This window comes from Canis lupus, chromosome 15, assembly GCF_011100685.1.
Source record: "Canis lupus familiaris isolate Mischka breed German Shepherd chromosome 15, alternate assembly UU_Cfam_GSD_1.0, whole genome shotgun sequence".
In the NCBI taxonomy this organism is placed as follows: domain Eukaryota; kingdom Metazoa; phylum Chordata; class Mammalia; order Carnivora; family Canidae; genus Canis; species Canis lupus.
The window spans coordinates 9,041,272-9,066,815 of NC_049236.1; the positions used below are offsets into that span (position 1 = coordinate 9,041,272).

At 54.0% G+C, this 25,544-nt stretch overlaps 2 protein-coding genes across 8 annotated transcripts in view; one reads left to right on the top strand and one right to left on the bottom strand.

Annotated features, from left to right (window-relative positions):
• The first annotated feature begins 94 nt into the window (after positions 1-94).
• On the top strand, positions 95-14,912 carry CC2D1B (coiled-coil and C2 domain containing 1B). 6 transcript variants are annotated; one of them, XM_038558020.1, is made up of 26 exons: positions 202-244; positions 1,815-1,901; positions 2,193-2,301; positions 3,640-3,784; positions 4,755-4,864; positions 5,239-5,394; positions 5,817-5,942; positions 6,103-6,268; positions 6,468-6,649; positions 6,821-6,896; positions 7,004-7,114; positions 7,195-7,325; positions 7,508-7,580; positions 7,742-7,881; positions 8,302-8,419; positions 8,501-8,673; positions 9,077-9,202; positions 9,671-9,729; positions 9,813-9,929; positions 10,296-10,369; positions 10,463-10,521; positions 10,737-10,788; positions 11,162-11,261; positions 11,413-11,503; positions 12,530-12,659; positions 12,912-14,912. In XM_038558020.1, the coding sequence occupies exons 4-25, from the start codon at positions 3,673-3,675 to the stop codon at positions 12,656-12,658; spliced, it is 2,481 nt and encodes an 826-aa protein (XP_038413948.1). In that variant the 5' UTR covers positions 202-244; positions 1,815-1,901; positions 2,193-2,301; positions 3,640-3,672; the 3' UTR covers position 12,659; positions 12,912-14,912. The 6 variants fall into 6 exon arrangements, with proteins under 6 accessions (XP_038413947.1, XP_038413951.1, XP_038413948.1 ...); XM_038558019.1 differs by lacking the exon at positions 2,193-2,301 and having other exon boundaries at positions 95-244; XM_038558023.1 differs by lacking the exon at positions 4,755-4,864 and having other exon boundaries at positions 201-244.
• A 743-nt stretch (positions 14,913-15,655) lies between these two features.
• The window catches only part of ZFYVE9 (zinc finger FYVE-type containing 9), a 184,183-nt gene continuing 174,294 nt past the window's right edge, over positions 15,656-25,544 (bottom strand). For both annotated transcript variants that reach the window (XM_038558014.1, XM_038558013.1), the window contains 3 exons: positions 21,359-21,464; positions 19,078-19,254; positions 15,656-18,027 (listed from right to left, as the gene is read on the bottom strand). In XM_038558014.1, the coding sequence (XP_038413942.1) occupies positions 17,866-18,027; positions 19,078-19,254; positions 21,359-21,464 (445 nt within the window). In that variant the 3' untranslated portion in view covers positions 15,656-17,865. The remainder of the gene's footprint in view (positions 18,028-19,077; positions 19,255-21,358; positions 21,465-25,544) is intronic.

Below are 25,544 nucleotides of genomic sequence, written 5' to 3' on the forward strand. Positions count from 1 at the left end.
CCTGCCCGAAGGCGCCTGCGCGCCGAAAACCTCACCGCTGGAGTCACCTGTTGGCACGTCACGCCCGCCCCGGCTTGCGCCTGCGTGGTGCGCGCCTCACGGGGCGTGGCGTCACGTGTCCGGGCGGGAGCCGCCTCCCGCAGGGTCGCTTCCTGTCGCGGCCGCCGCCGCCTCCCCCGGCCGCGGGAGCCCTGGGCGGTGCCGGGCGGGATTAGGACCGGGCTAGCGTCGGATCCGCGGCGAGGTACGCAGCGGGCCCGCCCCGGCGAGGGGTGCTGGGGGGCAGACGCGGGCGCGGGGGCGGGTCCCTCGGCTTCGCCTCCGGTGCGCGCTCCGCGGCCCTCGCGCCTCGGCCTGGGGACCTGACGTCCGTCTCTGCCCCGAGCCCGCTCGCCTCAGCGCCCCGAGGGCTGCCGTCACCCCGCGCGCCCGCGGCCGGTGAGCCTCGGAGCCCCGTGGGTTTCGCCCCTCGTCTCCATCGCGACGCCACTTCGCCGGGCCGTGGCGAGGTGCTCGGTCCTGGGCAGCCTGCCGGCCTCCGTGCTCCCTCCGCGGCCGCACGGAGGATCCCGGATCGCCCGCCCGGCGCCGTCACGTCCCCCGCCCCCGGGTGCTTCCCGGAGCCCCGAGGGCCCCGCCCGCCCGCGCCGTGCCGCGTCTCCCTGCGCCCCCGGCCGCAGCTCCCTCGCGCGGGTTCCTCCCCCGGAACCCTTGAGGGGGTTCCCTCTGGGAGTCCATTCCCCGCCTTCCCCCCAACTTTTTCATGACTCAGCACAAGCATCACTTTCTCCAGAAGCTTTTGGGGGTGCGGGCCGGGGCCGCGGGGGGCCGCTGGGGGGTGGCAGGCCGGGCCGCGGGGGCCGCTGGGGGGTGGCAGGCGGGGGCCGCTGGGGGGTGACAGGCCGGGCCGCGGGGGCCGCTGGGGGGTGGCAGGCGGGGGCCGCTGGGGGGTGACAGGCCGGGCCGCGGGGGCCGCTGGGGGGTGGCAGGCGGGGGCCACTGGGGGGTGACAGGCCGGGCCGCGGGGGCCGCTGGGGGGTGGCAGGCGGGGGCCGCTGGGGGGTGACAGGCCGGGCCGCGGGGGCCGCTGGGGCCGCTGGGGGGTGGCAGGCGGGGGCCGCTGGGGGGTGACAGGTCGGGTCGCGGGGGCCGCTGGGGGGTGACAGGCGGGGGCCGCTGGGGGGGTGACAGGCCGGGCCGCGGGGGCCGCTGGGGGGTGGCAGGCGGGGGCCGCTGGGGGGTGACAGGCCGGGCCGCGGGGGCCGCTGGGGGGTGGCAGGCGGGGGCCGCTGGGGGGTGACAGGCCGGGCCGCGGGGGCCGACAGGCCGGGCCGCGGGGGCCGCTGGGGGGTGACAGGCCGGGCCGCGGGGGCCGCTGGGGGGTGGCAGGCCGGGGCCGCGGGGGCGCGGGTTCCGTCACGTCGTGTCCTGTTGCGGTCGGGAGCCCGAGCGGGAATGCGGGTCGCTGCGGAGCTGAGCGGCCCGACGGGACTTGGTGTGGGGACGAGTGTCCAGGTTCGTGCTGCCAGTGGCGGCCACTGGTTGAGGCACTGGATTTCGAGCCGTAACGTAGCGGGAGCCGTTCTGAAGGCTCCAGCCTTGCGCGCAGCGGCTCCCTGAGTGGCCGACCGCGCCCCGCCGTCCTCCTGGTGGCCCCCAAGCCGAGCAGGCGGGCCGCGGCCTCCCACCGCCGTGCCGCCGCGGGGCCGTGCCGGTGCGGGGCTGGGAGCTTGGCAGCCACACCCACGGCGGCGGCGCTGCTGGGGGCGGGCCCGGAGGCTCCTCCCGCCTGACGCGCTTTCCTTCCCCGTCAGACCCGCGTCCGCGCTGCCGAGATGCCAGGGCCGAGACCCCGGAAAGGCCCTCAGGCCAGTGGCCGGGGCGTGGCCGCTGCGAAGCAGGTATGGACGCTGCCCCCCTCCGCCCCGGCCGCCTGGGGTCTCCACGCGGCTCGGGCAAACCGGGTCACCTGCTTGACTCCCTCGCTGGTCCTGTGAGACGGGCGGCGCTCCCTGGAGGCGGCGGCGCGGTCAGGCCCCTCTGACTAGCGCCGACCAGCCGCGCTGGGAGAGGAGCCTAAACCCGGCTGCGTTTCGACCCAGGCGTCCTCCTGCCACGGTCACTCCATGAGTGAGCGGGCTCAGGAGCCACCAAATTTGGGGTGTTCTGATGGGGTGTCATCACTGTCATAGGTTTCTCATTTAGGGCCACGATTTTGCTTGCCAGCCAAGGATGCCAGGGCTTGAGGACTGTGGCCATTGGAAGAGCTTTGCGGCTTAGAGACACAGGGCTCTGGCCCAGGTGGGAGACTGAAAAGTGTATCCTCTAATCTGCTCCCTTTATTTCTTCTGGGCCCAAGTCCTGAAACTTCTTAGTCCATTTTTATGGTCTTAAAAGAAGTGGGTAAGGGAGGGTGTGGAGTGGAGAGCATAGACTGAAGTCACAAGCCCTTTACTTTACATGCTAGCTCTGCCACTTAAGGCGGTTTCAGTTTCACCTGAGCATAGTGATGGAAATAGGGCTACCTTTTCCTAGGGCCGTCAGATTCATGGAGACAGAGAGTAGGATGGTGGTTGACGGGGTAGGGGAGGGAAAGGGGAATTGTTGAGTAAGATGAGAAGGGTTCTGGTGGTGGTGGTGGTAGCACAGCAGTGTGAATGTACTTAATGCCACCGAACTGGACGCCTAAAAATGGTTATGGTGAGGGGCACCTGGCTGGCTCAGTTGGTACAGCATGCAACTCTTGATCTCAGGGCCCTGAGTTCAAGCCCCATATTGGACGTAGAGCTTACTTTAAAAAAATGATTAAGATAATTTTTCTGTTTCATTTGTTTTTTCAAAGATTTTATTTATTCATTTGAGAGAGAGAGAGAGAGCACAAGTGGGGTGGGGGCTACAGAGGGATAGAGAGAAGCAGGCTCCCTGCTCAGGGTTGCAGGGCTCGATCCTAGGGCCCCGAGATCATGACCTGAGCCAAAGGCAGATGCTTAACTGACTGAGCCACCCAGGCACCCCTTGTTATGTTTTGTTTTAAAGTTTATTTATTTATTTTTAAAGTATTTATTTATGTATTCATGAGAGACACACAGAGAGAGAGAAAGGCAGAGACACAGGCAGAGGGAGAAGCAGGCTCCATGCAGGGAGTCTGATGCAGGACTCGATCCCGGGATTCTGGGATCAGGCACTGAGCTGAAGGCAGATGGTCAACTGCTGAGCCACCCAGGCATCCCTAAAGTTTATTTATTTTTAAGTAATCTCTACACTCAGGATGGGGCCAAGATCAAGAGTCCCAAGCTCTTTCAACTGAGCCAGCCAGGCACCCTGTTACATGTGTTTTACCACAATTTTAAAAAAACAGGGTCTAAGTCTCAGGATTTGAGAATTAAAAATCATGTAGAATGTTAAGTGCAGTGCCTGACAGCTAGTGCTGTTACACTGTAATAATAATGGCAATGTAGTCTTACTGGGTTCTTTATACTCACTAGGGAGATAATTGCCCCAAAGGCTAATCTTGCAGGCCTCAGTTTCCCTGTCTGCACATTGTGCCTCACACATAATGAAGGAGCCTTGGACTGCCTGAGACTGGCTCTAGGACTGGTCCTCATTGTGTGGTTCCTAAGAACCCTTCTCTGCTCTCAGCTGGGGCTCTTTGTGGAGTTTAGCCCTGAGGACATGATGCTGGGAATGGAGGAGACTGAAGATGATGGAGACCTGGAGGCTGAACTGCTGGCCCTCACCGGGGAAGCAGGGGCCACAGGCAGGAAGCCAGCCCCCAAGGGGCAAGGTGAGTTTGTGGCATTGGGCGGGCTTGTTGCTGGGATCAGATGGGTTCAGGTGGGTGGTAGAGACGGTTGTCTCCTCACAGCTGGGAGGAGCCAGTTGGATCACCAGATCCTTGATACCCTGTCTTCTGCAGTACTCCCACCAGGAGGCTGTCTCGTCCTGCTCATACACCTGTGTGATGGGAAGCTCATTCCTTCTCTGACGGCCCCTCTCCCCATTATGGACAATGGTCCTAATGAGTCTCAGACTGACTGACTTCTCTATCTTAGCCCTAGCTAGGGCCCAGTAGAGCGGAGGGGCTCAGGCTTAGCACAGGTTGCATTGAGCACGTAAGTACACAGACGCTATTGAGTAAGTGCAGTCTCCCTCCCCAGCCTGGAAGAGGGCAGAGACCTGAAGCCTGGGAGCGTCTGAGGGTCTAAATCTTTCTTTTAGAGAGAACCATCCCTCATCCCGTGTGCCCCTGAGATGAGGACAGTGGGGGGACCTGGGAAGGGAGTCACTGGTCTGGGAGACCCATGGCCCTTACTTCTCTCGGTCCAAACCGGCTTTGCAGGTAGATGAGCCTGGGTTTGCATCTTGGTTACTAAGATTGCAATGTGAGGAAACTTAACCTTGGTATTATCAGCTCACGTGTGTAAAATGGGAGTGACACCTACCTTGTAAAAGTATCGTAAAGCTTCCCTGGACGTTAAAAGTCTATACGTATGGGAAACGAGGCTTTGGGGAATAGATAGGCATGTCTGTGAATACCTATGACAAAAATGCCAAGAAGGGAGCATTCCCAGGAAGCTTTCCCAGCTGAGGGTCTTTTGAGCTGGGTCATGAAGAGCAAGGGTTTTCCAGGTGGGACTTTGGCTGTGGAAGAGAAAGAGGATTTCTCCCTGGATGTGTCTTGCTGGCACAGGGGACCAAAGACCCTCCTCACGGACCTTTGATTGCCCTCACTGTCTGTGACCTTCTTCCCTCAGCCCCCCTGCCTATGGCTCACATCGAGAAGTTGGCTGCAGACTGCATGCGGGATGTGGAGGAGGAGGAAGGGCTGGAGGAGGAAGGGCTGGAGGAGGATGCAGACTTGCTGGTGCGTCTGCCACGCTGGTGTGGGGGGAGGGGGGGGCTCTGTGATCAAGCCTGAGGAAGAGGCCTGGGCTTTGTCTTGTGTGTGCTCTGAGGTTGAGTGAGTGCCTTGCCCAAGAAGGGCCCATTTTCCTAACCACGATGTGAGGTCTCTTTTGACGTGTGGTCTGAGCTGTGCATTTGGGAATTTTCAGATTTGGAGTCTTCACTGTTTTTAAGGCTTTTAAGGTCAGATTAAAGGAGTGTTTTGGTAAAGAGGACTTTGAGGCACAGTGATTGATGCTGACGATGCTGCTGGGGGTGGGGGGCTTTATTTTCGTACCCTGTCATGGGTATGATGCCGAGGTTCCCAAGCTCCTGAGACTTGTCTCTTTTCAGACTGAGCTGCAGGAGGTCCTGGGTGTGGATGAGGCTGGGCCCCAGGATGGTGATGAGACAGCTAGCCCAGGAGGCTCTGAAGAGGAGAAGGGACAGGAAGACACCGAAGCCCCAGGGCAGACAGCTCTACTGACAGCTTCAGTCCCAGCAGCTCAGGTAGGTTCTGGAGGGATCCTGTGCACCTCTGATGCCCTGAAAGTGTCTGTGGAGAACATGCGTGTAGCATGGCTTGCTTAGGAAGGCTGCAGTAGCCCTTCCGCGCTCCTCCACAGCTGCCCCAAGCAGACAGCCTGAGAAGCTGCTTGCGGCTGGCCAGCCTCAAAGGCCTCTCTGTTCTCCCAGACCACCCCCTGCAGCCATTTCCTGGCCTCCACAGATTGTTTAGGCCTCTGTGTTTCCCTCTGACATGGCGTCTGGCCTCTCCAGTGAGTCTTTGCCTCCCACCTTGAGGCTTTTAGGCTCTTCCTTCTCCTTGAATCCAAGAGCTCCATTTTCTGGGGCAGCTTCCTTGCAGGGAGGGAGCAGCAAGGGCCTAACTGGCCCTGGAGTGGCCATGCCCTGAACTGAAGTATCTACAGGCTGGAGGGCCTCGGGGGCTGCAGGCTCTGCTGGAGGATCGGATCCACAACTACCGGGAGGCTGCAGCCAGTGCCAAGGAGGCAGGTGAAGCAGCCAAAGCCAGGCGCTGTGAGCGTGGCCTGAAGGTGGGTTGGGCCTGGCCAAGGAACAGCGCTGGGAGGAGTGGGGCTGAGGGCAGTGGGTAAGGCTTCCCCACCACCCTTGTGGAGGTGAAAGATTCCTGGCCCATCTTCAGGCAGGGTTCAGGCTGAGATGACTCGCTGGGCTTCTGGTTCTCTCTTTCAGACTCTGGAGGCTCAGCTGGCTGCTGTGAGGAAAGGCAAGAAGATCAGTGAGGATGAGATTCCACCTCCAGTGGCCGTAGGCAAGAGACAGCCGGCCCCCCAGGAAGCCGCTGACAGGAACCCTGAGGCAGAGGCAGATGCCCCAGCTCCCTTCACCAAGGAGCCAGGTACCTGGAGGCATTCCAAGTCCTATCCTAGTCTCTAAGCTCAGAGCCTGCCTCCCCATCCCACCCTGCCCGTTGTCATCAGTTGTACCTTCCCTGAAAGGTCTTTGGGCCAACTGGACCTGTAGGCACTGGGACCCAAAGGGTGCGCCTTCTTCGTTGACCCTTGTGCCACTTCTGCGGGCTTTTTATTTCTTAATAGACAAGCCCTCTCAGCCGGAGACAAGCCTCTCGGGCAGTCTTGGCATTTCTGCCCCGCCTGATTCAGACCCAGACCCACGGGCCCTGCTGTCAGCTCGACAGAGAGAGTACAAGTTGGCTGCCCTGAATGCCAAGCGGGCTGGAGACCTAAACCGTGCCCGAGAACTCATGAGGATTGGGAAGGTATGGCATCTGACTCGGAGGCCCTGTGTCCAACCCCTTGTTTCACAGATGGGGGCAGTGACCTGCATGGTCATACACGTAGACTGGGCCTGAGGAAGATGGGTCTGAGGGGGAAGTTTTTTAGCACAAGGGTTCCCTGGCTGATGCCCACACCTGCTTTTCCTACTGTAGAGATTTGGTGCAGTCCTGGAGGCCCTGGGGAAGGGGCAGCCTGTGGACCTGAGTGCCATGCCCCCGGCACCTAAGGGTCAGTATGGGGACAGTGGGTTGGGGCCGGCTCAGGCTGACATCGGGGAGTTTCGGGGCCAGGACTCACCAGGCACCTCCACTTCCACCTCTCCTCTGGGTCCCCAGATCTGAAGGCCCTTCCACAGGCTTCCAAGGCTGTCACAGCACCCCCAGTTGTACCCCTAGCCCTGGAGCGAGTGCAGCCAGTGACAGGCTCTGATACTGCAGCAGCTCCAGGTAGGACGGGATGGTGGAACTGTGGGCTGGGGCCCTGGGGAGAGGCAGCAGACTGATGCCATCTCTTTTCTTCTTTCAAGTGGTTGCTGCTGAGCCACCGACGGTACTGGATGCCCTGCAGCAGAGACTAAACAAGTATCGGGAGGCAGGCATCCAGGCCCGGGGCAGTGGGGATGAGCGCAAGGCGCGGATGCATGAGCGCATAGCCAAGGTGGGCCCACAGCTTCACGACCTCTCTGTGGCTGCGGTGGGCCTTGCTCTTCGGGTCTTTGTCTGTCTGTCTCTGTCTTGGGAGTTCCTGCTGCCTCAGGGGCTCGCTTGCCTTCTGGGTCTCCCTCTCCCTGCGTGGCGTCTACATGCCATGGTCCCCGCAAGTCCCCCCTTCCCTTGTAGCAATATCAGGATGCCATCCGGGCACACCGGGCAGGACGGAGAGTGGACTTTGCTGAGTTACCTGTTCCGCCAGGTGAGCAGGCTCGGCGAGGGGGCCTTATACGGAGGTCTGGGAGCAAGATAGGTGGGGAGGGGCAGTGCTTGCTCACGTGTCTGCCTCTAGCCATGGCCCACAGCCGCCTCGTGCTTCTCCGAGGCTCCCCTGCCCCTCTCCCAGCCATCTGTCTTCCACAGGATTCCCCCCCATTCCTGGCCTGGCGCCCGCTGTGGGCACCGAGGAAGATGCGGTGGCAGCTACTTTAGCTGCTGCCCAGAAGCTGGCTTCCTTGGAGGATCCAGCCCCAGCAGAGGAGGAGGAGGAGGAGGAGGATGAGGTTTGGCTCAGGCCCGAGGCTCCAGGGGTTGGCTGGGGGGAGTAGCGGACGAGGGCTAAGCCCACTCACTCCCTGTCGTCGTCTGTACTAACAAGCTCAGTGAGGTAGGTATGCTTTCTTCGGTTTCACGGAGAAAAAACTTGGCCAAGTGCACCCAGCCAGGAGTTAGCAGAGCTAGAGTTGGGCCAGCGTCTTTCTGACTCCAGGGCCCAGCTTCAGTCCCTGTTACCCTGCTTTCCTACTGGGAAGGTTTTGAGGCAGCTTCCAGCGCTGAGGTTCTCTAGGGCCCGTGACGGGAGAGCCACTCACGTCCGGTTACACGGCAAGCTAGTGCAGCATTAGGAAGGAAGCGCAGGTCCGGGAGCCGCCGCAGCCTGGGTGGGAAACAGACCCCCATGACACGTTCCCGGGCACCTGCAGGATGAGCCCCCAGCCCAGGCCCCAGTGGCCAAGAAGCCAGCGAAGCCTGCAGTCCCTTCATTTCGGGCCTTGCCTGATCCCAAGGCCTCGAGTTCTAAGGAGTCGCTGAGTCCCTCTGGTGAGTTGGGGAGAAGGATGGATGAACGAAGGCTCCAGGGAGGGACAGGCATGGCCCTAGCCATCGTCCCTTGTCCTTCAGTGCGGGAGCAGCTGGCATTGCTGGAGGCGCGGAGACTGCAGTACCAGCGGGCAGCCCTGCAGGCGAAGCGTGGCCAGGACCTGGAGCAAGCCAAGGCCCACCTACGGGTGGCCAAACGCCTGGAGGCTCAGATCACCCAGGTACGAGCTGGCCGACCTGTGGACCTCTCCAAGGTGAGTCTCGCCTCGGTGAGCAGCAGGACTTCTCAGGCAGGGGAGGCGCTGGCTGGCTTGATGGGCGGGGCCAGGAACGAAGCAGCTGCTTGGTGGGGGCAAGGTGCAGATAGGATGCGGGGACACCTGGGAAAGAGCTGTTGCTTATGTTGCTCTGCCCCGTGGTCCCAGAGGAGGCCAGGAGGCCAGAGGGGCTAGCTGGGGTCAGAGGTGACAAGGCAGGGCAAGGCAAGGGGGAAGCAGAGCGTGGCGGCGGCCTGGGGTAGAGTGGGAGGTAGTGAGTTCCCATCATTGGAGGTTAGTGGGAACTGGAGAAACAGTAGTGTGGATTTGGTGTTTGTTATGCTCAATAGAGGAATAATCTGACTCTTGGGGCCCCTGAGGGGCCTTGTGACCTGGCCAGGTGCCTTCACCCTTGACGGATGAGGAGGGCGACTTCATCCTCATTCACCACGAGGACCTGCGGCTCTCCCAGAAGACTGAGGAGGTGTATGCCCAGCTACAAAAAATGCTTCTGGAGCAACATGAGGTCAGTCGTCGTTTCTCTTCCCCTTTCAGTGCCCGCGGCCCCCTTCAGGGAAAGGTGTGGGGCTCAGGTCAGATGGGCCTGGATTCAAATTCTGGCTCTTTTACTTACTGGTTGTGTGACCAAGGGGAACGTACTTTGAAGACGGGAGCGAGAAAGGAGTACTAAGGGAGGCGGGTGTATCTGTGTGTCTGGGTGTGTGTCCGTTGTAAGTCAGCCTCTGAAATGCTGTTTCTATTAGGTTTTGAACAGGAGCTTGCTAAGTGAATTTGGGGGAATGGCTATCCTCAGGAAATAAAACAGCAAAAAGTTAGAAAAGTGTGATGGGACTTGGGAACAGTGGCCTTGGGGTATGTGTTAGGGGAAGGGGGGTGAGGCTACATACAGAGGAACGGCGGGGCTCAGGCCTCGAATGCTAAACTAAGCAGTCCTGCTACGGGCTCTGGTGTCACTCTGGGCGCTTATCTGCAGAAATGTGTGCTGTTCTCCAAGCAGTTCATGCACCAGGGCAACGTGGCCGAGACCACCAGGTGAGCAGTGGGCCCGGGGCTGCGGCTTATTGGGTGGGGGAGATGAGCCCTGCCGTGCTGACGTGCCCACCTGTCCCTGTCAGGTTTGAGAATCTTGCTCAGGACCGCAAGAAGCAGCTGGAGATCCTGCAGCTGGCCCAGGCCCAGGGCCTTGACCCTCCCAGCCATCATTTTGAGTTGAAGACATTCCAGATTGTGAGGTGCCAAGGCTTAAGGGAAACGGGTTCCATGCAGGGATGGGACAAGAGACTGGAGACATAGGCCTTTTTAGTGAGGCGTCTGGGGCTGGCCGTGCCATAGGCACTGGTGCTGGGAAGGAGTGGGCCGTGGCTGCCTGCCCATGAGAAGCTCAGAGCTGCGGCGATGGCGGCGGGAACTCGGGACTGGAGGTCACGGAGGTCTGAGGTGTGCGTACCAGCCCTGCCACTGCTTGCCCAGGCCAGGTTTGCTTCCCTGGGCCTGCTCTCCTGACCACCTTCCAGCAAGGCAGCCAGGCAGGCACCAGACAAGGGGACCTTCCCTACTGCTCTTTGTCACAGCTCTTTGTCCTTGCTTCTTGGCTGTAGGATCTTCTCAGAACTCAACAGCACGGAAATGCATCTGATCATCGTCCGGGGAATGAATCTCCCAGCTCCTTCAGGTAGCCCCAGGGCCACCTCTGCACTGGGCGCTTGCCCAGACCCCTCAGCCCCGGCTACTCCTGCTGATCCCGATTCCCCTTTCTCCATCATAGGGGTGACTCCTGATGACTTGGATGCTTTTGTGCGGTTTGAGTTCCACTACCCTAACTCGGTGAGGTTCAGGTAGAGGGAGGATCCCCTGAGCCCCACCTTCCACTCCAGGACCCTGTGCCCAGTTTCTCTGCATTCCCTGGGACGTCTGGCTACTGGGAGGGGTTTGAAGACGGGGCTGGGGGGCAGGCACTTCCCTCAACACTCAGCCTAGAGGTTTCACCCTATACACCTCTTTTTCAAGCTGTCCTGACTTCTTCCATCTTCCTGCTTTAGGAGCAGGCTCAAAAAAGCAAAACAGCTGTAGTGAAGAACACAAACTCTCCAGGTGAGGACCGCTCTTTCCTCCGACCCGCTCTCTCCTGTGTGTGTGCAGCACTTTCGTTTTCAGAGTGTTTTCAGTTTATTATCTTAAGTTGGTTTAATCAAGAGGTAATACATTTGGGGAAACTGAGGCTCAGAGAGGTAGAGGGACTTGCCTAGGGCTCCATAGCAAGGAGGCAATGGAGATGGGACTTGAATCCAAATCCTTTCCGTTTTGGTATAATCTGTATCTAGTAAGAGCACAAAAATTGTGTGGACTTCCAAGCCAGGGCCTAGAAGCTCCACCACTGTCTGGTAGGTGTCACTCCGAATTGTAGGCAGAGAGGGAAATCCAGCCGTGAGCCCATGCCACTTCTTGTCTTTTCCCATTCTTGCAGAATTTGATCAGCTCTTCAAACTAAACATCAACCGAAACCACCGGGGCTTCAGGAGGGTGATCCAAAGCAAAGGAATCAAGTTTGAAATCTTCCACAAAGGGTGAGGCCCTGATCAGGCCACTGCCAGGATGGGGGGTGGGGGAGGGGGGGGCGGAGCAGCTTCTGTTGCTGCCCCTACTGTTTTTCTGCATGAGCCCGGGGCTCCCACCGGCCTTCCCGGTCCAACAGTCGGCTGATTCTTGGTTCCCCAGGTCCTTCTTCAGAAGCGACAAGCTGGTTGGCACAGCTCACCTGAAGCTGGAGCGGCTAGAGAACGAATGTGAGATCAGAGAGATTGTGGAGGTAGGATGAGCAAACCCAAGGACCTGCAAGTAAGAACAACATTCACGGACATCAGTCCCTACTATAGGTTTCTTTGCGCCCGTTCATTTTGAGGCATCGTAAATGCGCCGTAGACCAGGTGCTTTCCCATTCCACATATGAGACTGACAGGGTCCGAGACAGCGTGCTAGCATCACTGGGCAGGAAGCTGTGATGCTCTGCACAACATGCCCCGCTACGTCCCCGGGGATGGTGGACTAGAGGGCCCCTCGAGGGTCTGACGACTGCCGTCCTACGTTTTGAGGGGGGCTGGGTTGTGGTCGGCACAGCTGTCTAGTAGCACGGTGGAGCGGAACAAGCTCTGGACGTAAAGCTGAGCAGGTAGTTCCAGATTGGGGGCCCCCTGGAGTGTAGCTGGTCTGCGTTTAGGAATTGGCTCCAGAGAGCTTCTTGAACTTCTGTGAACTCCCTCAATTTCAGGGGCAGGGACTTGGAGAACTTGTGTGTGACAGGTGAGGACACGAAGGTCCAGTGAGAAGGGTGCCGGGTAGGCACCGAGATGGTGCCACTGGCGGGCCTTGGCCCACGTCCTTGCTGCTGCCTGTGTAGGCTGGGGCCTCTCCTGCCTCGGAGGAGGGGAGCAGGGCAGCGGCTGGATCGATGCTCTTGGCCTGTGTTCCGGTCCTCGCCCTGCCACGCTGGCTGTGCAGCCTTACCGTCCACTTCTCTCGGGGCCACCTGTGAAGGAGGGCAGCTTAGTGCTTAGTGGCTTTCGGGCTATGGCTTGAAGCGTGAGCATCTGTTCAGGGAGCGGCCATGGGAAGACTGGGCGGAGCCCTGGGGTCTCCTCTCCACCTTGGAGCACGGATACTTACTTGGATTTATGTGTTACTTAAGACAACCTAAAACCGCCAGAAGGCAGGACCGCAGGATTGTCCTGCCCGTGCGGACGCTGCAGGACATGAGCTCCTTTTCTGACCCGTGAGCCGATGAGCACTCTGCTCCCAGCCCGGGGCCTCTCAGTTACCATCTCCGTGGCCTTCACAGGTGCTGGATGGAAGGAAGCCCACCGGGGGCAAGCTGGAGGTGAAGGTGCGGCTGCGGGAGCCTCTGAGCGGACAGGATGTACAGACGGTCCTGGAGAACTGGCTGGTCCTGGAGCCCAGGGGCCTGTAAGGTGGGCAGCTGCCTGGGTCCCTGACCTCTGCCCTCCAGAGTGGTCTGGGTTCCTCTCCTGTTGGGGAAAAAACCTAGGACTCTCTCCTCTGTAAAGACAACCAAGGGGCAAAACTGTTGGGTAGGGCTGGGGCCAAGTTCCTTGGATTCTAGAACTGGAGGTCTCGAGTCTGACTGCGGGAAATCTTTTCTAAACTGTTGGCATGTGCAATACAGTTTAGACTCACGACACGTGCTCTGTGCCCTCGTGCAGGAGACGGCCCGCACTGGGAGAGGAAACGGGCCGCAGCTGCGTGCAGGAGTGTACTCTTCCCAGCTTTGTTGGCTACAGAAACCTTTGTATGTAAGGAAGATGCTGCTACGCGAGCACCAAAGATCTGGGGAGTATGTGTGTTACTGACCACAGCCCTGGTCCTCCACCGGAGCAGGCTGGATCCCGGAGCTCTCCCCCACGGCCCCCTGCCGCCAGGCCAGGGCATGGATGGCCTCCTAGCCTCGTTGCTCTGTGCCGGGGGTCTTCCAGCCCCTTAACCCTTGCGTAGCAACTGTGTGTAGCTTATCCTCACCCTGGATGCAACATTTCTGGATGTGCCTTTCAAAGCTCTGAGGGATGGGAGAACTTGAGGGTGACCGGGAAACCCCCTGCCTGGGGCGGGGCTGGGTTCCGTGACTCCACTTGGTCAGTGCAGCCCGTCCCACACAACTCAGTTTACCCTAGCTGTGCCTGTGCCTTGGCTCCTGACTGCTGCTGCGCCAGCCTCCCTGCTTCCCGAAGCTCTCCTGGAGGAGGAAGTTATACCCAGGAAGGAGTGCTGGGAAGTAGGGGCGAGGCTGGGTCTCGGGTTTGGTCTGTGCATCTATGACTAAATGACTGTTAACTGGAAGAAGAAAAACAAATAGAAAAAAAATAATATATATATATATATATATGTAATTTTATGTAGCCGCTTTTATTTAAGAAACTAGGTCAAATTTATTATAGGGGTTTTACAACACTCTATATGCAGAGTAATTATCAAAGTCCTGAGTAAAAGCCCTGTTCCCTGTCACTTTTAAAAGCCAGAGTGGCAGTAACATTTGTTACTGACAGAAATTGCCACCATGGCTTCCGCTTTTGAGGGAGGGCAAGGGGAAGCCTTAGGTCTGCTGTTCCCCTAGACAAGTCCCTTGGTTCCTGCCCAGGAAATTCTCCTTTGGCTCTGTTTTTCTGAATGGATGGAGACAACGGAGGGAGTTAGAATAGATTTAGATTTAATAGCCAAAACTGCAATATGCTACATTTCTTAGAAATAAGCGTTAACATCTTTTTTCCCCCCTTTTTGAAGCATTAGGTTCAACAGAGCATTCCTCAAGATTTTTTAAAGGCTATGAGTGAAGCAGATGCATTCAGCTTCCCAGCCACCATGGGACTGCATAAGCACAGCTCAGGGATAGAACTTCTTCGTGTCTTTTTCCAGGATAGGGCTGGACCATGCTTCCTGCCCTTAAGAGCAGAGCGGTTCGTGATGAACAGAATAGAAATGACAAACGGCTTTTTTCCTAAAGTTTTCTAGCCAGTCTTCCTTACCTACCGGTGAATTACCAAAATTTCCACAGATGTGAGAGCTAGAACACTTGATTGCAGTCATATCTGTGTGTCAAGCAATAATCTAGAATGAGAAGGAAGTTGTTAGCTTTTAGAAGGTGGCCTAGAGCAAAGGGGGAGGTGACTCGGGAGGGTTCCTGAGGGTGTGCACCCGTCCCGGCGTTCCTCCAGCTGCGATTATCCTCAGAGGTTCCAAACAGCCCTAGGAGGTTTTACATTCGGGCTCCGCTAGGAATGAATGCCCTGTTCTGATTTGACAGTTTTGTGCCTCAGAGACGTCCTTTCACGACCTGTTCTGCTCTGGTACGTGTCATTCCCCTTTGCTTTTGGAAAACAACCCGCAGGCTGAGGAAGGTGAGACGAAGCCACCCACTGGACTTGGAAACTGAGATTGTTAAAAGGCCCTTGTAGCAGCCACGGCGTGCAGGGGTCACTAGTGGGCGGCGCCTGCCCAGCCTCCTGGTCCTAAGATCTGTCCTCTTTCAACAACCAGACATCAAGAGTTCTGGGACTCCTGGGCAGCTGGGAACCAGTCACAACCCAAATAACTTTACGTCGTAAATTCTTTCTTCAGTCTAGTGCTAGATGTGCTTCCTTTAGAATTAGTGAACTGAATAAAATAAAAATTTTAAAATTTATATTAAAGGGCAAAAGATTTTAGAACCTTAACATTATTTTCCTTTCTTATGGCACCACTGTGAAACCTTCATTGTTACTTCCAAATTCCGAGCAGGTTTCCTTAAGTATTCGTGGATGGCTCCTAAAAGATTTTGTTCCTTAAGAAAGCTCCTTTTAGGATGAAACTGTAGGGCTGAGACAGAGCCAGGGAACTTGCACCTGCTCCAGCTCCATCACAGATTTTTCCCTCCCAGGGCCTCAGCTTCCCAAGCTCTAAAATGGGCATGATCATGCCTGCTCTACTCCTTAGCCTTTCTAGCCATATATTCACTCCCTAAAATAGAAACCACACCACAAACATAATAGAAAGTGTTCAGCAGATGCCCTGATGACTGAAACACATGAAGATGCATAAATTATTCCCCAGGGACTAGTTATGCTAGAAGCAAATTCATTTGGAAATTTGGGGCCAGCCAGCGTTCAGGGACCACAGCGGGTAGGGGAAGACACTAGATGAGAACTTCCACAAAGCAAAGTTCCACATTCCTGTGACCCTGGAGACCAGAAGGTACTCAGAGTGTTGATAAAAATACGTAGAGAAACTACATTGCCTAACGTTTAGTAAGAATTCAGTAATTAAAATTCGTTACCAAGATGGCAATTATTTTCTTCTTTATAAGGATCTCTGTACAATATTCTAAAAAATTTTCACTTATTTAGAAATGTGAGGTTTCAGCCTTCCACTTTGTATCGTTCTTCTACAACATATAGAAACATAAAACAAGGGAAAAAAGTAAACCAGCCCTGGTTACTTTATGCTCAGCTCCACAAAATGACTTTACTAAACAAAAGGTGTTTCATACAGTTGAGGAAAGGGCCCGACTATGCAGGGCGAGAGCGCGTCCTCAGCAGGACTCCCAGGCTTGCACTGGTCCCGCAGAAGCCGCGTTTGCGAGATGTACCGAGCCGAGGAAAGATCGACTGCGGGAAACCCGCCAGCTCCTGGGCGGCTCTCAAGTTCCGGGGCTGAGGCGGCCTGGGTGGCGCGCCTGCGACACACGTCCAAGTGTCTCCCGTCTGGCAGCTGCGGTGGGGGGTGGTTCCAGAGCTCAGTCCTGACAAGTCGGCGCGCTGTGGGGGCACCTTGGGGTCCACGGGAAGGTCCCGTCCACAGATCTCCCGCGGCTGCGGCCGCAAAGCCCACGGGCGCAGAATGCGGCGGCCCCGCCCCCCGGACGAGCGCGCAAGGCTAGGGCCCGCGGCCCGAGACGCCAGGCGCTAAGCCAACTTTAGCCGCTGGGGGGCAGCGCTCACCCCCAGGGGCCCGCGTTAACTTCTGGGGGATTCTTGGAGCGGTGCTGCTCACGCAAAGGGCGGACTCCTGCTTGGCCGGGCTGCAAGTAGATGGCAGCGGCAAGGGAGCTGCCCTAGACCAGGATTTTTCAAACCGAGTTGTGAAATCCATTTGATCCGTGACTAAAGAAGTTTTTAGCAAAGAGAACATGATCACATATCACGTGTATCAAGGGTCACCTAGATCTTGGCTTCTCCTACCGCTCCCAAGAAAAGACACTGGGGCGCATTCCAAAGCGCAGGCAGGGTAGATACTCCATGAACTGGGATGGTGGCCTTCGGACAGAGAGGAAAATGGGAGGAGCGCATCACAAGGATGTGGGCGTGGGCTTGAAGGGGCGCTCTGGCCAGAGCTGAGAGCACCTGAGCCCCGAAATAGAGAATTACAACTACTCCAATGTGATGTTAACAATGAAAAGTAATTAAGTGCATGGATAGGAAAGAAGGAAGGGCTTCCGCTTACAGATGACCAAGCCTAACTGCTAAAGTGCCAAGAATGCATAGACTTAGCATCAAACACAAAATGAGGCATTGTCGACTCAAAAATGGGGTGAAGAAACCTATACTCACCAAAAATACGGAGGACATAAAGGTGAGTCAGGACAGCTACTTGCTCAGTCTGATCCTAGGCTGGAAGCTTTGGAGGAAAAAATGCTCTGAAGGACATGACTGGACAGATGCCAGATTCAAGGATCCTATTAATGTTAAACTGAAGTTGCAGTTATGAAGGAGAATGTCCTTATTTTTAAGATTTAAACATTATTTAGGGATAAAGGACAAAGATGTATGCAACTTACTCTCAAATGCCTTAATTTTTTTTATGGAGAGAGAAAAAGCTAAAGCAAATGAAGCAAAATGTTAGTATGTGAACAAGCGGTGAGTCTAGGTAAAGCGCATGTAGGTTTTGTATTTACAGCTCTCCCGGAGGTTCACGTTACTTCTCAATACAGTGTTTCTTGAAATGCGTCCAGCACAGACCTAGAGGCGTCTTGTGTGTATTCTTTCCCAGAAAGGCCCAGAGCCTGAGCGATCCTGAACGTGGCTCTGCTTCGAGGGACTGCACACTGAGCTGCCCTACCTCGGACCTTGGCCACAGGAGATGGCCCCTGGGGCTCTGGTTCACTGCGGCGAGTGAGCTGCTCAAAAACACCGAGGGGGAATTCCACTTGGAGTCACTGTGATATAAGGGACAAAATCAGTGCGGGAGTATCCTGTTTTATATCAATTCTGTACAAAGAGTGCAAGACCAATGCTTCTTTATTTCCCCTCTGCCCTCCCAACCCCGTCCTTGGCGATGGTTGTACCCATCTGAGCATTTCTGAGCACAACAGCATATGGAAATCTTGAGAGGGGAGCAGGATTTTTGTCTAAACGGTAACGGAAGGGGATTAGCGGCAAGGATAGCGTAACTTGTGCGGTAACAGAAGCTGCCTGGATCTTCTCGGTGGACAATGCATAGAAGACTCAGAATTACGGAACACCTGACCCCCGGCCACCCTCTCCCACCCCTGCCCCCCAAGCCCCGCTCCCACCCACCCCCCATTTAATAGTGTTAACAAAAGCTTAATCTTCCAGTTCTAAAGTGCAAATGATTTGGGTATGACTGCTGTTGCAACAGGTCTGAACAGAAAACCAGTGAGGTCCTCTCCATCTACGCGATGTTTTCCAGAATGTAAAAGATGAGCTCCATGACGACGGGGCCCTCGCTCAGCTGGCAGGCCCCTCCGTGGATCACCGGCACCAGGGCGCTGTCCAGGTCGCTTGTGTACTGCGAGGGCAGGGGCTGCCCGTTACTCCCGGCCTGATAGCCAACCTAGCACACGAGAGAGGGGGACGTCACTGCCCAGGGAAGGCCACGCGGCCGCGCTGCAGGGAGGCTACCACCGCGTGCCCTCTTTCCCTCTCCTCCCCCGTTGTCTGCTGCCCATCGGGACACATTCATCCCCACCGTGCTGCTGGGGCTGCGCAACCCCGAAGGCCTCAGGCTCCCAGGAAGGGGCGGCACCGAGAGCGTGGCACGTGGGCAGCAACACTGAGGCCTCCGGGGCTGGATGTCAGGGAGGGAAATCCACAAGGCACATTCACCCGAAAGGACCCAGGTGAATGAATATAAGGGGGGCCTGCCGAGAAGGTGTAATCTGCGACTGCTCAGGCCAGTGACCCCCCAGCAGGTCATCAGTCGCATTCGAGAAAGGGCCGAGGTCCCTCGTTCCGTGTTACCCGATAGGCTCACTAGGGCCGCACGGGTCAAGACCTTAAGTAGGAAACAAACACGCGGACTGATGACCAGCTGGAAGCGGAGCCCGGTCACGACCTCTCCCATCTTCCCTAACGGTGACACAGCTCTGCACCAAAGCCTGAGAAGTGGGACACGTCCCAGGGACCCACTAGATCAGAATACAGGGCGATGGGAGAGAGCCGCGGGGGCGAGGACCTGGGGGGGGGGGGGGGGTGGGCTGTTCCTAATCCGCAGTGCGACCAGGGTGGGGATGCTGGCGGCAGCAGAGCCGGTGAGGCCCACGCAGCTGGGTTAGGGAAACGACAGGATGAGAACGGTGAGGGACATGCAGGCTGAGGGCAGCAGGTCAGTCCCTAAGGATGGGACAGGCAACGAGGAGTGCTGATGCCCTTCACATGGGGTGGCAGGTCCTCCCACACACCTCCGCTCCTTCCCCACCTTCACGACTAAGTCCTTGGACATACTCGGGTGAGGAAGCCAAGGTTCAAGCGATTCAGAGTCTCCCAAGCAGCGCATCTGGGGACGTTCCCGGCTGAGGGAAGGCCGAAGACCCAGGGAACTCACTGTCAGAAGATAGAGGCATCACTAAGCCCAGCTTCCCAGCCTGCCTGACACTCTTCTTACCTGGTCGGAGTCTAGTGTCACACGGAGTCCTAGTTTAGTCATTCCGTCCTCCTTCAGGAGCTTGAGGTGGGGACAGAGTGCGAGGCAAAAGGCCTTGGCCACATGCTCAGTCAGTCGGCTATGATCCGCAGGGTCACTCAGGCAACTGTGCTGGTCGTCATTTTCTAGGAAAAATACCTGTTCCCCAAACAGAAGAGACTTTAGCCTCGTGCCCAGGAGATGTGGGGACAAAGAGCAAGTCCGTGAACTTACTGGTATGAGCGCCCTGATGCCCAAAAGCCTGAGGGAAGGCTCCCTAAGGCTCCCATCTCCCTGGTCTCAGCCATGCTCGTAAGGGCATGTTCTCCTCAGAACCAGAAAAGGCTGGCATTTTGCACTGTGTTCTTCTAAAAGGTGATCCTTTTATGTGGCGACTCCTCTTAGGAAATGACCGTGGAGTCTGAGGGAACAGCTCTTACAGATTGTGACCCAACCCCAGCACGTCCCACATCTCTCCGAGAGGAGAAGCGACTTCAGGGCACAGAAGTAGAGGCAAGGCCACGCCAAGAAGCAGAGTCTCCTGCCTCTCAGGACAAGGCTTTCCTGCTGCATGGCCGTGTCCACTGAGGCCGGGGCAGCGCGCGGAGCAGCACGGACAGAATCGGAGCAGCAGCAGGAGAGCTGAGAGACGCGAGTCCTGGCCAGAGAAGAGGCTCAGGGCTTCCTAATGCGTGGTTATTCCTTCGTAAGGCAGCCCTGTCCTCCTTGGTGACTATAAATGATGTAAAAGCATAACACAGAAGCCGGAGATGTGCAAACACCCAAGGCTCTTGCGTGCACTCCCCACCCTGGGCCTGCCAAGCAGCCCACACAAGTACCACGAGGGGCGGCCGGGAGGCCCAGGTGCTCGGGCCGCAGCACCACAACCGAGTGGAGTCCGCAGGGGCGTCTGGAGACCTGGGCCCCTGCTCTGCGGGCCAATGGGCACCTGCTGTCTCAGGATTACTGGGGAGCAAGGCGGGGAAGGTGGCCACTGCTTGGAGCGGTAAGGAGGCCCCGTGGCCCAGACCCTGCACCACTTGAAACGCGTCCAAGGGAAAATGGTGACAAAGCGGCCAAGGCCACTGAGCTGCACATGAGAACACTGGGCCTGGTCGTACAAAGGGTACGTCACTCGGAACGACAGCCCCAGAAATGGGAAACCAGGTTCTGGGTAACTTGGGTAAAGCATTGGACATCGCTTGCCCGGACTTACCTTGTGTGTAATACAGAAAAGCTAGAAGCCACGGAATTTTTTTTAAAACAAATTCAGACTTTTAAGGCTGTAAGGAATTTTAGAGGTCTTCTCTAAATATTTTTTTTTGTGGAGTGTAACTCAGGTTGAAGAGAAATGAAGAGACTTACAACCTCCCCATTTATTCTCCAAGAATAACCTCCCTGAGCTGCGCCCCGAATGGGCTGCCTTGCCCCTCCCACTCCCAGGTGAGCCTCTCTGCAGCTCTCAGGTGAAACAGGACCACAGGGGAAAGAGTTCAGCACTGGCTACATCTGGGTTTAATGCAGAACTTTTCCATTACTTGTTTGCCTTGGGATCTTGGGCAAGTTACCGAGTCTCTGAGCTTTAGTTTTCTTATTGGTGAAATGAGCCTATTTTTTAAAGCCTGTGTTACGTACGAGACTTTAACTGTGAGCACAGCCTAACTAGCCCACCATTCTGAGGAGCACAGCACAGAGGGTATATACCACTCAGATAAGCATCCTTCTTGAATTCTAATGCAAAAAAATCTCTAAAAGCTCGTTCATAAAAAGGAAGAGAAATCAGATCACTACAGGCTGTGCTTGGTGGCATTTCTTCCTGGACAGACTGGAGGGACCTGGGAGTATAGAGGGTACACAGAAAATTTTCTTTTCTTATCCTCCAGAATCCGTCCACAGTGTGTCTCTGGACCTTGCAAAAAGTTGTGCTCAAAGGAGATCAAGACACCAAGTTTCTTTCTTTTCTTTTCTTTCCTTTCCTTTTCTTCTTTCTTTCTTTCTTTCTTTCTTTCTTTCTTCTTTCTTTTTCTTTCTTTCTTTTTTTCTTTCTTTCTTTCTCTTTCTTTTCTTTCTTTCTCTCTCTTTCTTTCTTTCTCTTTTCTTTTTCTTTTTTTTTAAATTTTACTTATTTATTAGAGAGCACAGACGGAGAGGGAGAAGGAGAAGCCGACTCCCTGCAGGGCAGGGCATCCGATGAGGGACCCGATTCCAGGACCCTGAGATCATGACCTGAGCCACCCAATCACCCAAAGTTTCATCTCCTTACCTCCGTCCATCTGATGACTTTTCCATTTGCTTTATACTCTGATCCATGGAATATCTTCACACTTGTTATAGACTCCATGGACTTCCCGTCTATGGGACTTACAACACTACAATAGAGACAAAGGAAAGATATGGGAGCAGCTCTTGGAAGTAAGTTAGAAGAACCACGTCTCTAATCAAGTCTTGCTACTAATTATACCAGGCACTTTGTTGAACACACCTGAGCAACACATCACAGCAAGAAGACACTGCACAGAAATGTACGTGACTAGAGCTCTTGTGGGAAGGGCCTGTGCACTGAAATCATTCAAAGGACACATTCAAAGGACACATAAAAAAGGAGCCATGATTCCAGGAATTGCTTCTTTCAATGTAAAAAAAACTCTCTACTCAAACCTGCTCCTTCCTGAACTCAGCAAGTGCTCGGCCACCCACCTGATCGAGCCCCCACCCCCCACGCGCCCTCTCACTGCTCCTTGCTCCTGACCCTAACACTCACACATTTGCATATCTGCCTCACAAATGAGCTTCTTAAGGGGAGGGAGGGACATGATACACTTGTATGCTGTACTCCCAGTTCTGACCCACTGCTTAGAATGTAGGAGTTTAATATTTATTGATTAAAAGAATTATTTGACCAAGTATGTTAATTTTAACAGTGCTGGTATAAGCTCATGAACAATATTGATATTATCATTGCAACAAATTTCCTTTAGTGCTAAATTATCACTCCTAGATTTCTGAATAAAGAAAGGCCACTTTAAAAAAAAAAAGGCCACTTTTTATAGTAATTTCCTCTTCAAAATATAGCAAGTATAAATAGGTGGAGATTCACCCTCATTCTGATGAGGATTCAAAATAATTGTCACAAAGATTCCAAATTCTTCCTTTTAAAAAAAACAATACAAATGGTGGGTATTTGTCATTTCTAATGGCTGAGTAATATTCCATTGTATACACAGACCACTGGAGGGTATTATGCTGAGTGAAATAAGTCAATCGGAGAAGGACAAACATTATATGGTCTCATTCATTTGGGGAACATAAAAAATAGTGAAAGGGAATAAAGGGGAAAGGAGAAAAAATGAGTGGGAAATATCAGAGAGGGAGACAGAACATGAGAGACTCCTAACTCTGGGAAACAAACTAGGGGTGTTGGAAGGGGAGGTGGGCAGGGGGTGGGGGTGACTGGGTGGCAGGCACTGAGGGGGGCACTTGACAGGATGAGCACTGGGTGTTATTCTATATGTTGGCAAATTGAACACCAATAAAAAATAAATTTATAAACAAAACAAAACAAAACAAAAAAAACAGGGCAGCCCCGGTGGCTCAGCAGTTTAGTGCCGCCTCGCCTTCTGCCCAGGACATGATCCTGTTGACCCGGGATAGAGTCCCACATCGGTCTCCCTGCAGGGAGCCTGCTTCTCCCCCTGCCTGTGTCTCTGCCTCTCTCTGTCTCTCATGAATAAATAAAATCCTTAAAAAATAAAAAATAAACAAAAAACATCTTATTTATTTATTTGGTGCAGGGAGGAGAGAGAGAAAACACATGAGGCAGAGGGAGAAGCCCCATGTGGGGCTCCATCCCAGGACACCAGGATCATGACCTGAGCCAAATGCAGACGGTCAACTGACTGAGCCGCCAGGCACCCCCCAAGCTCTTCCTAGCAATTTTCAAACCTGTTTATGTTTTTTAATCTCTATGTAAAAAGATCAAATTAAACTTAAACTTCAATATAGGGGATTCATTTCATTCACCTGAATTAAAATTATTTAAACAATACTGAATTTAATTTGTAACTCATGAAACAACAGTGTCAAACAAGGGCGCTCTTGGGGGGCCTGGTGCCACAGTCAGTTGAGCATCAGACTCTTGGTGAGATCGAGCCCCACATCGGGTCCGTGCTCCGTGTGGACCATGCTTCAGATTCTTTCTCCCTCTCCACCCTCCCTGCTCACATACTCGCTCTCTAAAATGAATAAATAAAATCTTTTTAAAAAGTTTATTAGAGTTTATTAGTTTATTAGAGTATTTTGGGACAGGATACCCAGACACTGAGGGACAAGCTGGAAAACATTCACTTTATACACTACACACTAAACTCTTGAATTCAAGAGCCTTCCTTAACTAATTCTCGTCCTGTTTTTTGTCTGTTTTTATTTTTTTTATTTTTTAAGATTTTATTTATTTATTCATGAGAGACACACACACAGAGAGAGAGAGAGAGGCAGAGACAGGAGCGGAGGGAGAAGCAGGCTCCATGCAGGGAGCTTGACACGGAACTCAATCCCGGGGCCCCGGGGTCACAACCAGAACCAAAGGCAGACACTCAACCACTGAGCCCCCCTGGCATCCCTCGTCCTGTTTTCTAAGATGCTGCCACTGGCGGCTGCTGTAGGTAGGAAGGGGCAACCTGCTGGTTATTAGTTACTGATATCTTACAACATTAGATTTTCAGACTATCAGTTTTTTGGTCCTAATAACTATGTTCATTTCAACTACAGAATATTAAACACAAATTGTTTTCGAAATTTAAATTTCCAACTTAGTATGGGAAGATAGTTATTTATAAAATAGGCAAATATACTCATTGATTTAGAAATTGCTTCTTTTTGTTCAATAACAAAAGTATAAGAGTTTTTGTTTTTGTTTTTTTTTTTAATCTAGCGTGCTGTGTTAGAAATGCCCTCTATCTGCCTTTGCTCCTGCTGCTCCCCCAGACTGGATGCCTACTGTGCCTCAACTATGTGGCAGAAACCTACTCACATACCACATTCAGCTCCATCAGCGGCCACTTCTCTACGAAGGGCTTCCTGAGTACCGCCCTAGCATCCTTACCGGCCCCCTCTTTACTTTCGTATTTTCACTGTATCCTAGAGTTTTCTATGAGCATCTCCCATACTTTGATGCACTTATTTATAACGATCTTCAAAACCAGGCTGAACCACTTATCCAGCAGGGAGTTTGTACAATTCATTTTTGTATTTCCAAAGACCTACACGTAGAATTATTGCCTGAAGGAAAAAGGGATGGACTGGCCCAGAGAAAGCTTAATACAATGACATAGGATATATTTGTTCAACCAATCAATCTTTTAAGTATCTACTAGGTACCAGAGTTTTAGGTATTGGTGATACAGCAATAAAGAAACCAGACAAAAATCCCTGCCCTTACAGAGTTCACATTCCAGGGCAATATAATAAGTAAAAATATATTTTTTATGTTAGAGAATTAAAAGTTCTCTTGAGAAATATAATGCAAGGAAGAGAGATAGGAAGTTTTGGGAGAGAAGAAAGGTGTATGGGAGGGTTATAATTTAGAGAGGTTGGCCAAGGAAGGCCTTACTGAGAAAATGACATTTTAGAAAAAACCTTGAAGGCAGTGAAGGAAGAACTCATCTGGCTGTCTTGGCTACTGAGGGGCAGAGTACAAGGTGAAAGAACAGCAGGGGTAAATGTCTGAGGGCAGAAGTAGAGTCGAGTGCTCAGGGAAGAAGGCACGTGTTGCTTCCGTGAGGTGGGTGGGTGGTGGGAGGCCATATAAGCTGAAAACCACTTTGGCTTTTACCCTGAGAGATACTGAAAGCCAGTGGTGGGTTCTGAGCAGAGAAGTGACGCTGCTCTGGCTGCTGTATTAGCAACAGATTGGTTGGGGGGCAAGAGGAGTTCAAGACTACAAACAAGCAAGCCAATTAAAAGGCAATTGCAATAATCCAGACCAAATGATGGTGGCCGGAGAGGTGGTGTGATAGATGTTGAAATAAAATCCAACAGAATATATAAAATACATACTATAAAATATAACACTACCAGGATTCACCATTTTGATAGGTGTAGGGTATGAGAGGAAAACAAGTGTCAAAGATGACGCCAAAGGTTTGGCTTGAGTCCGCAGAGCTGCCATATACTGGGGAAGAGTACAGGGCTTGAAGCCCAGGAGGGTGGTGTTAAGTCCTAGCCCTGCCACTTCCTGGCTCTGTGGAGTCACGGAGCCTTCAGGTGCTTGTTTACTCATCTATAATGTGGGAAAAACAACACTAGTTATTATCTCAAATGAAACAATGTTAGCAAAAGAGCTTTTTTTATAAAACCATAAAAGGCTTAGGTTATTACTATTATCTCAATAACTTTAGAGGATTGTTTTGTTTCATCAACTCCTCTCCCCCTCCCTTCAAAAATATGCAGAG

Coding starts and splice junctions, on each gene's coding strand:
- CC2D1B (XM_038558019.1), top strand. CDS start 1,836: ATGCCAGGGCCGAGACCCCGGAAAGGCCCTCAGGCCAGTGGCCGGGGC. Junction 8,674..9,076: donor GACCTGTGGACCTCTCCAAG/GTGAGTCTCGCC, acceptor TGACCTGGCCAG/GTGCCTTCACCCTTGACGGA. Junction 11,262..11,412: donor TTTGAAATCTTCCACAAAGG/GTGAGGCCCTGA, acceptor TTGGTTCCCCAG/GTCCTTCTTCAGAAGCGACA.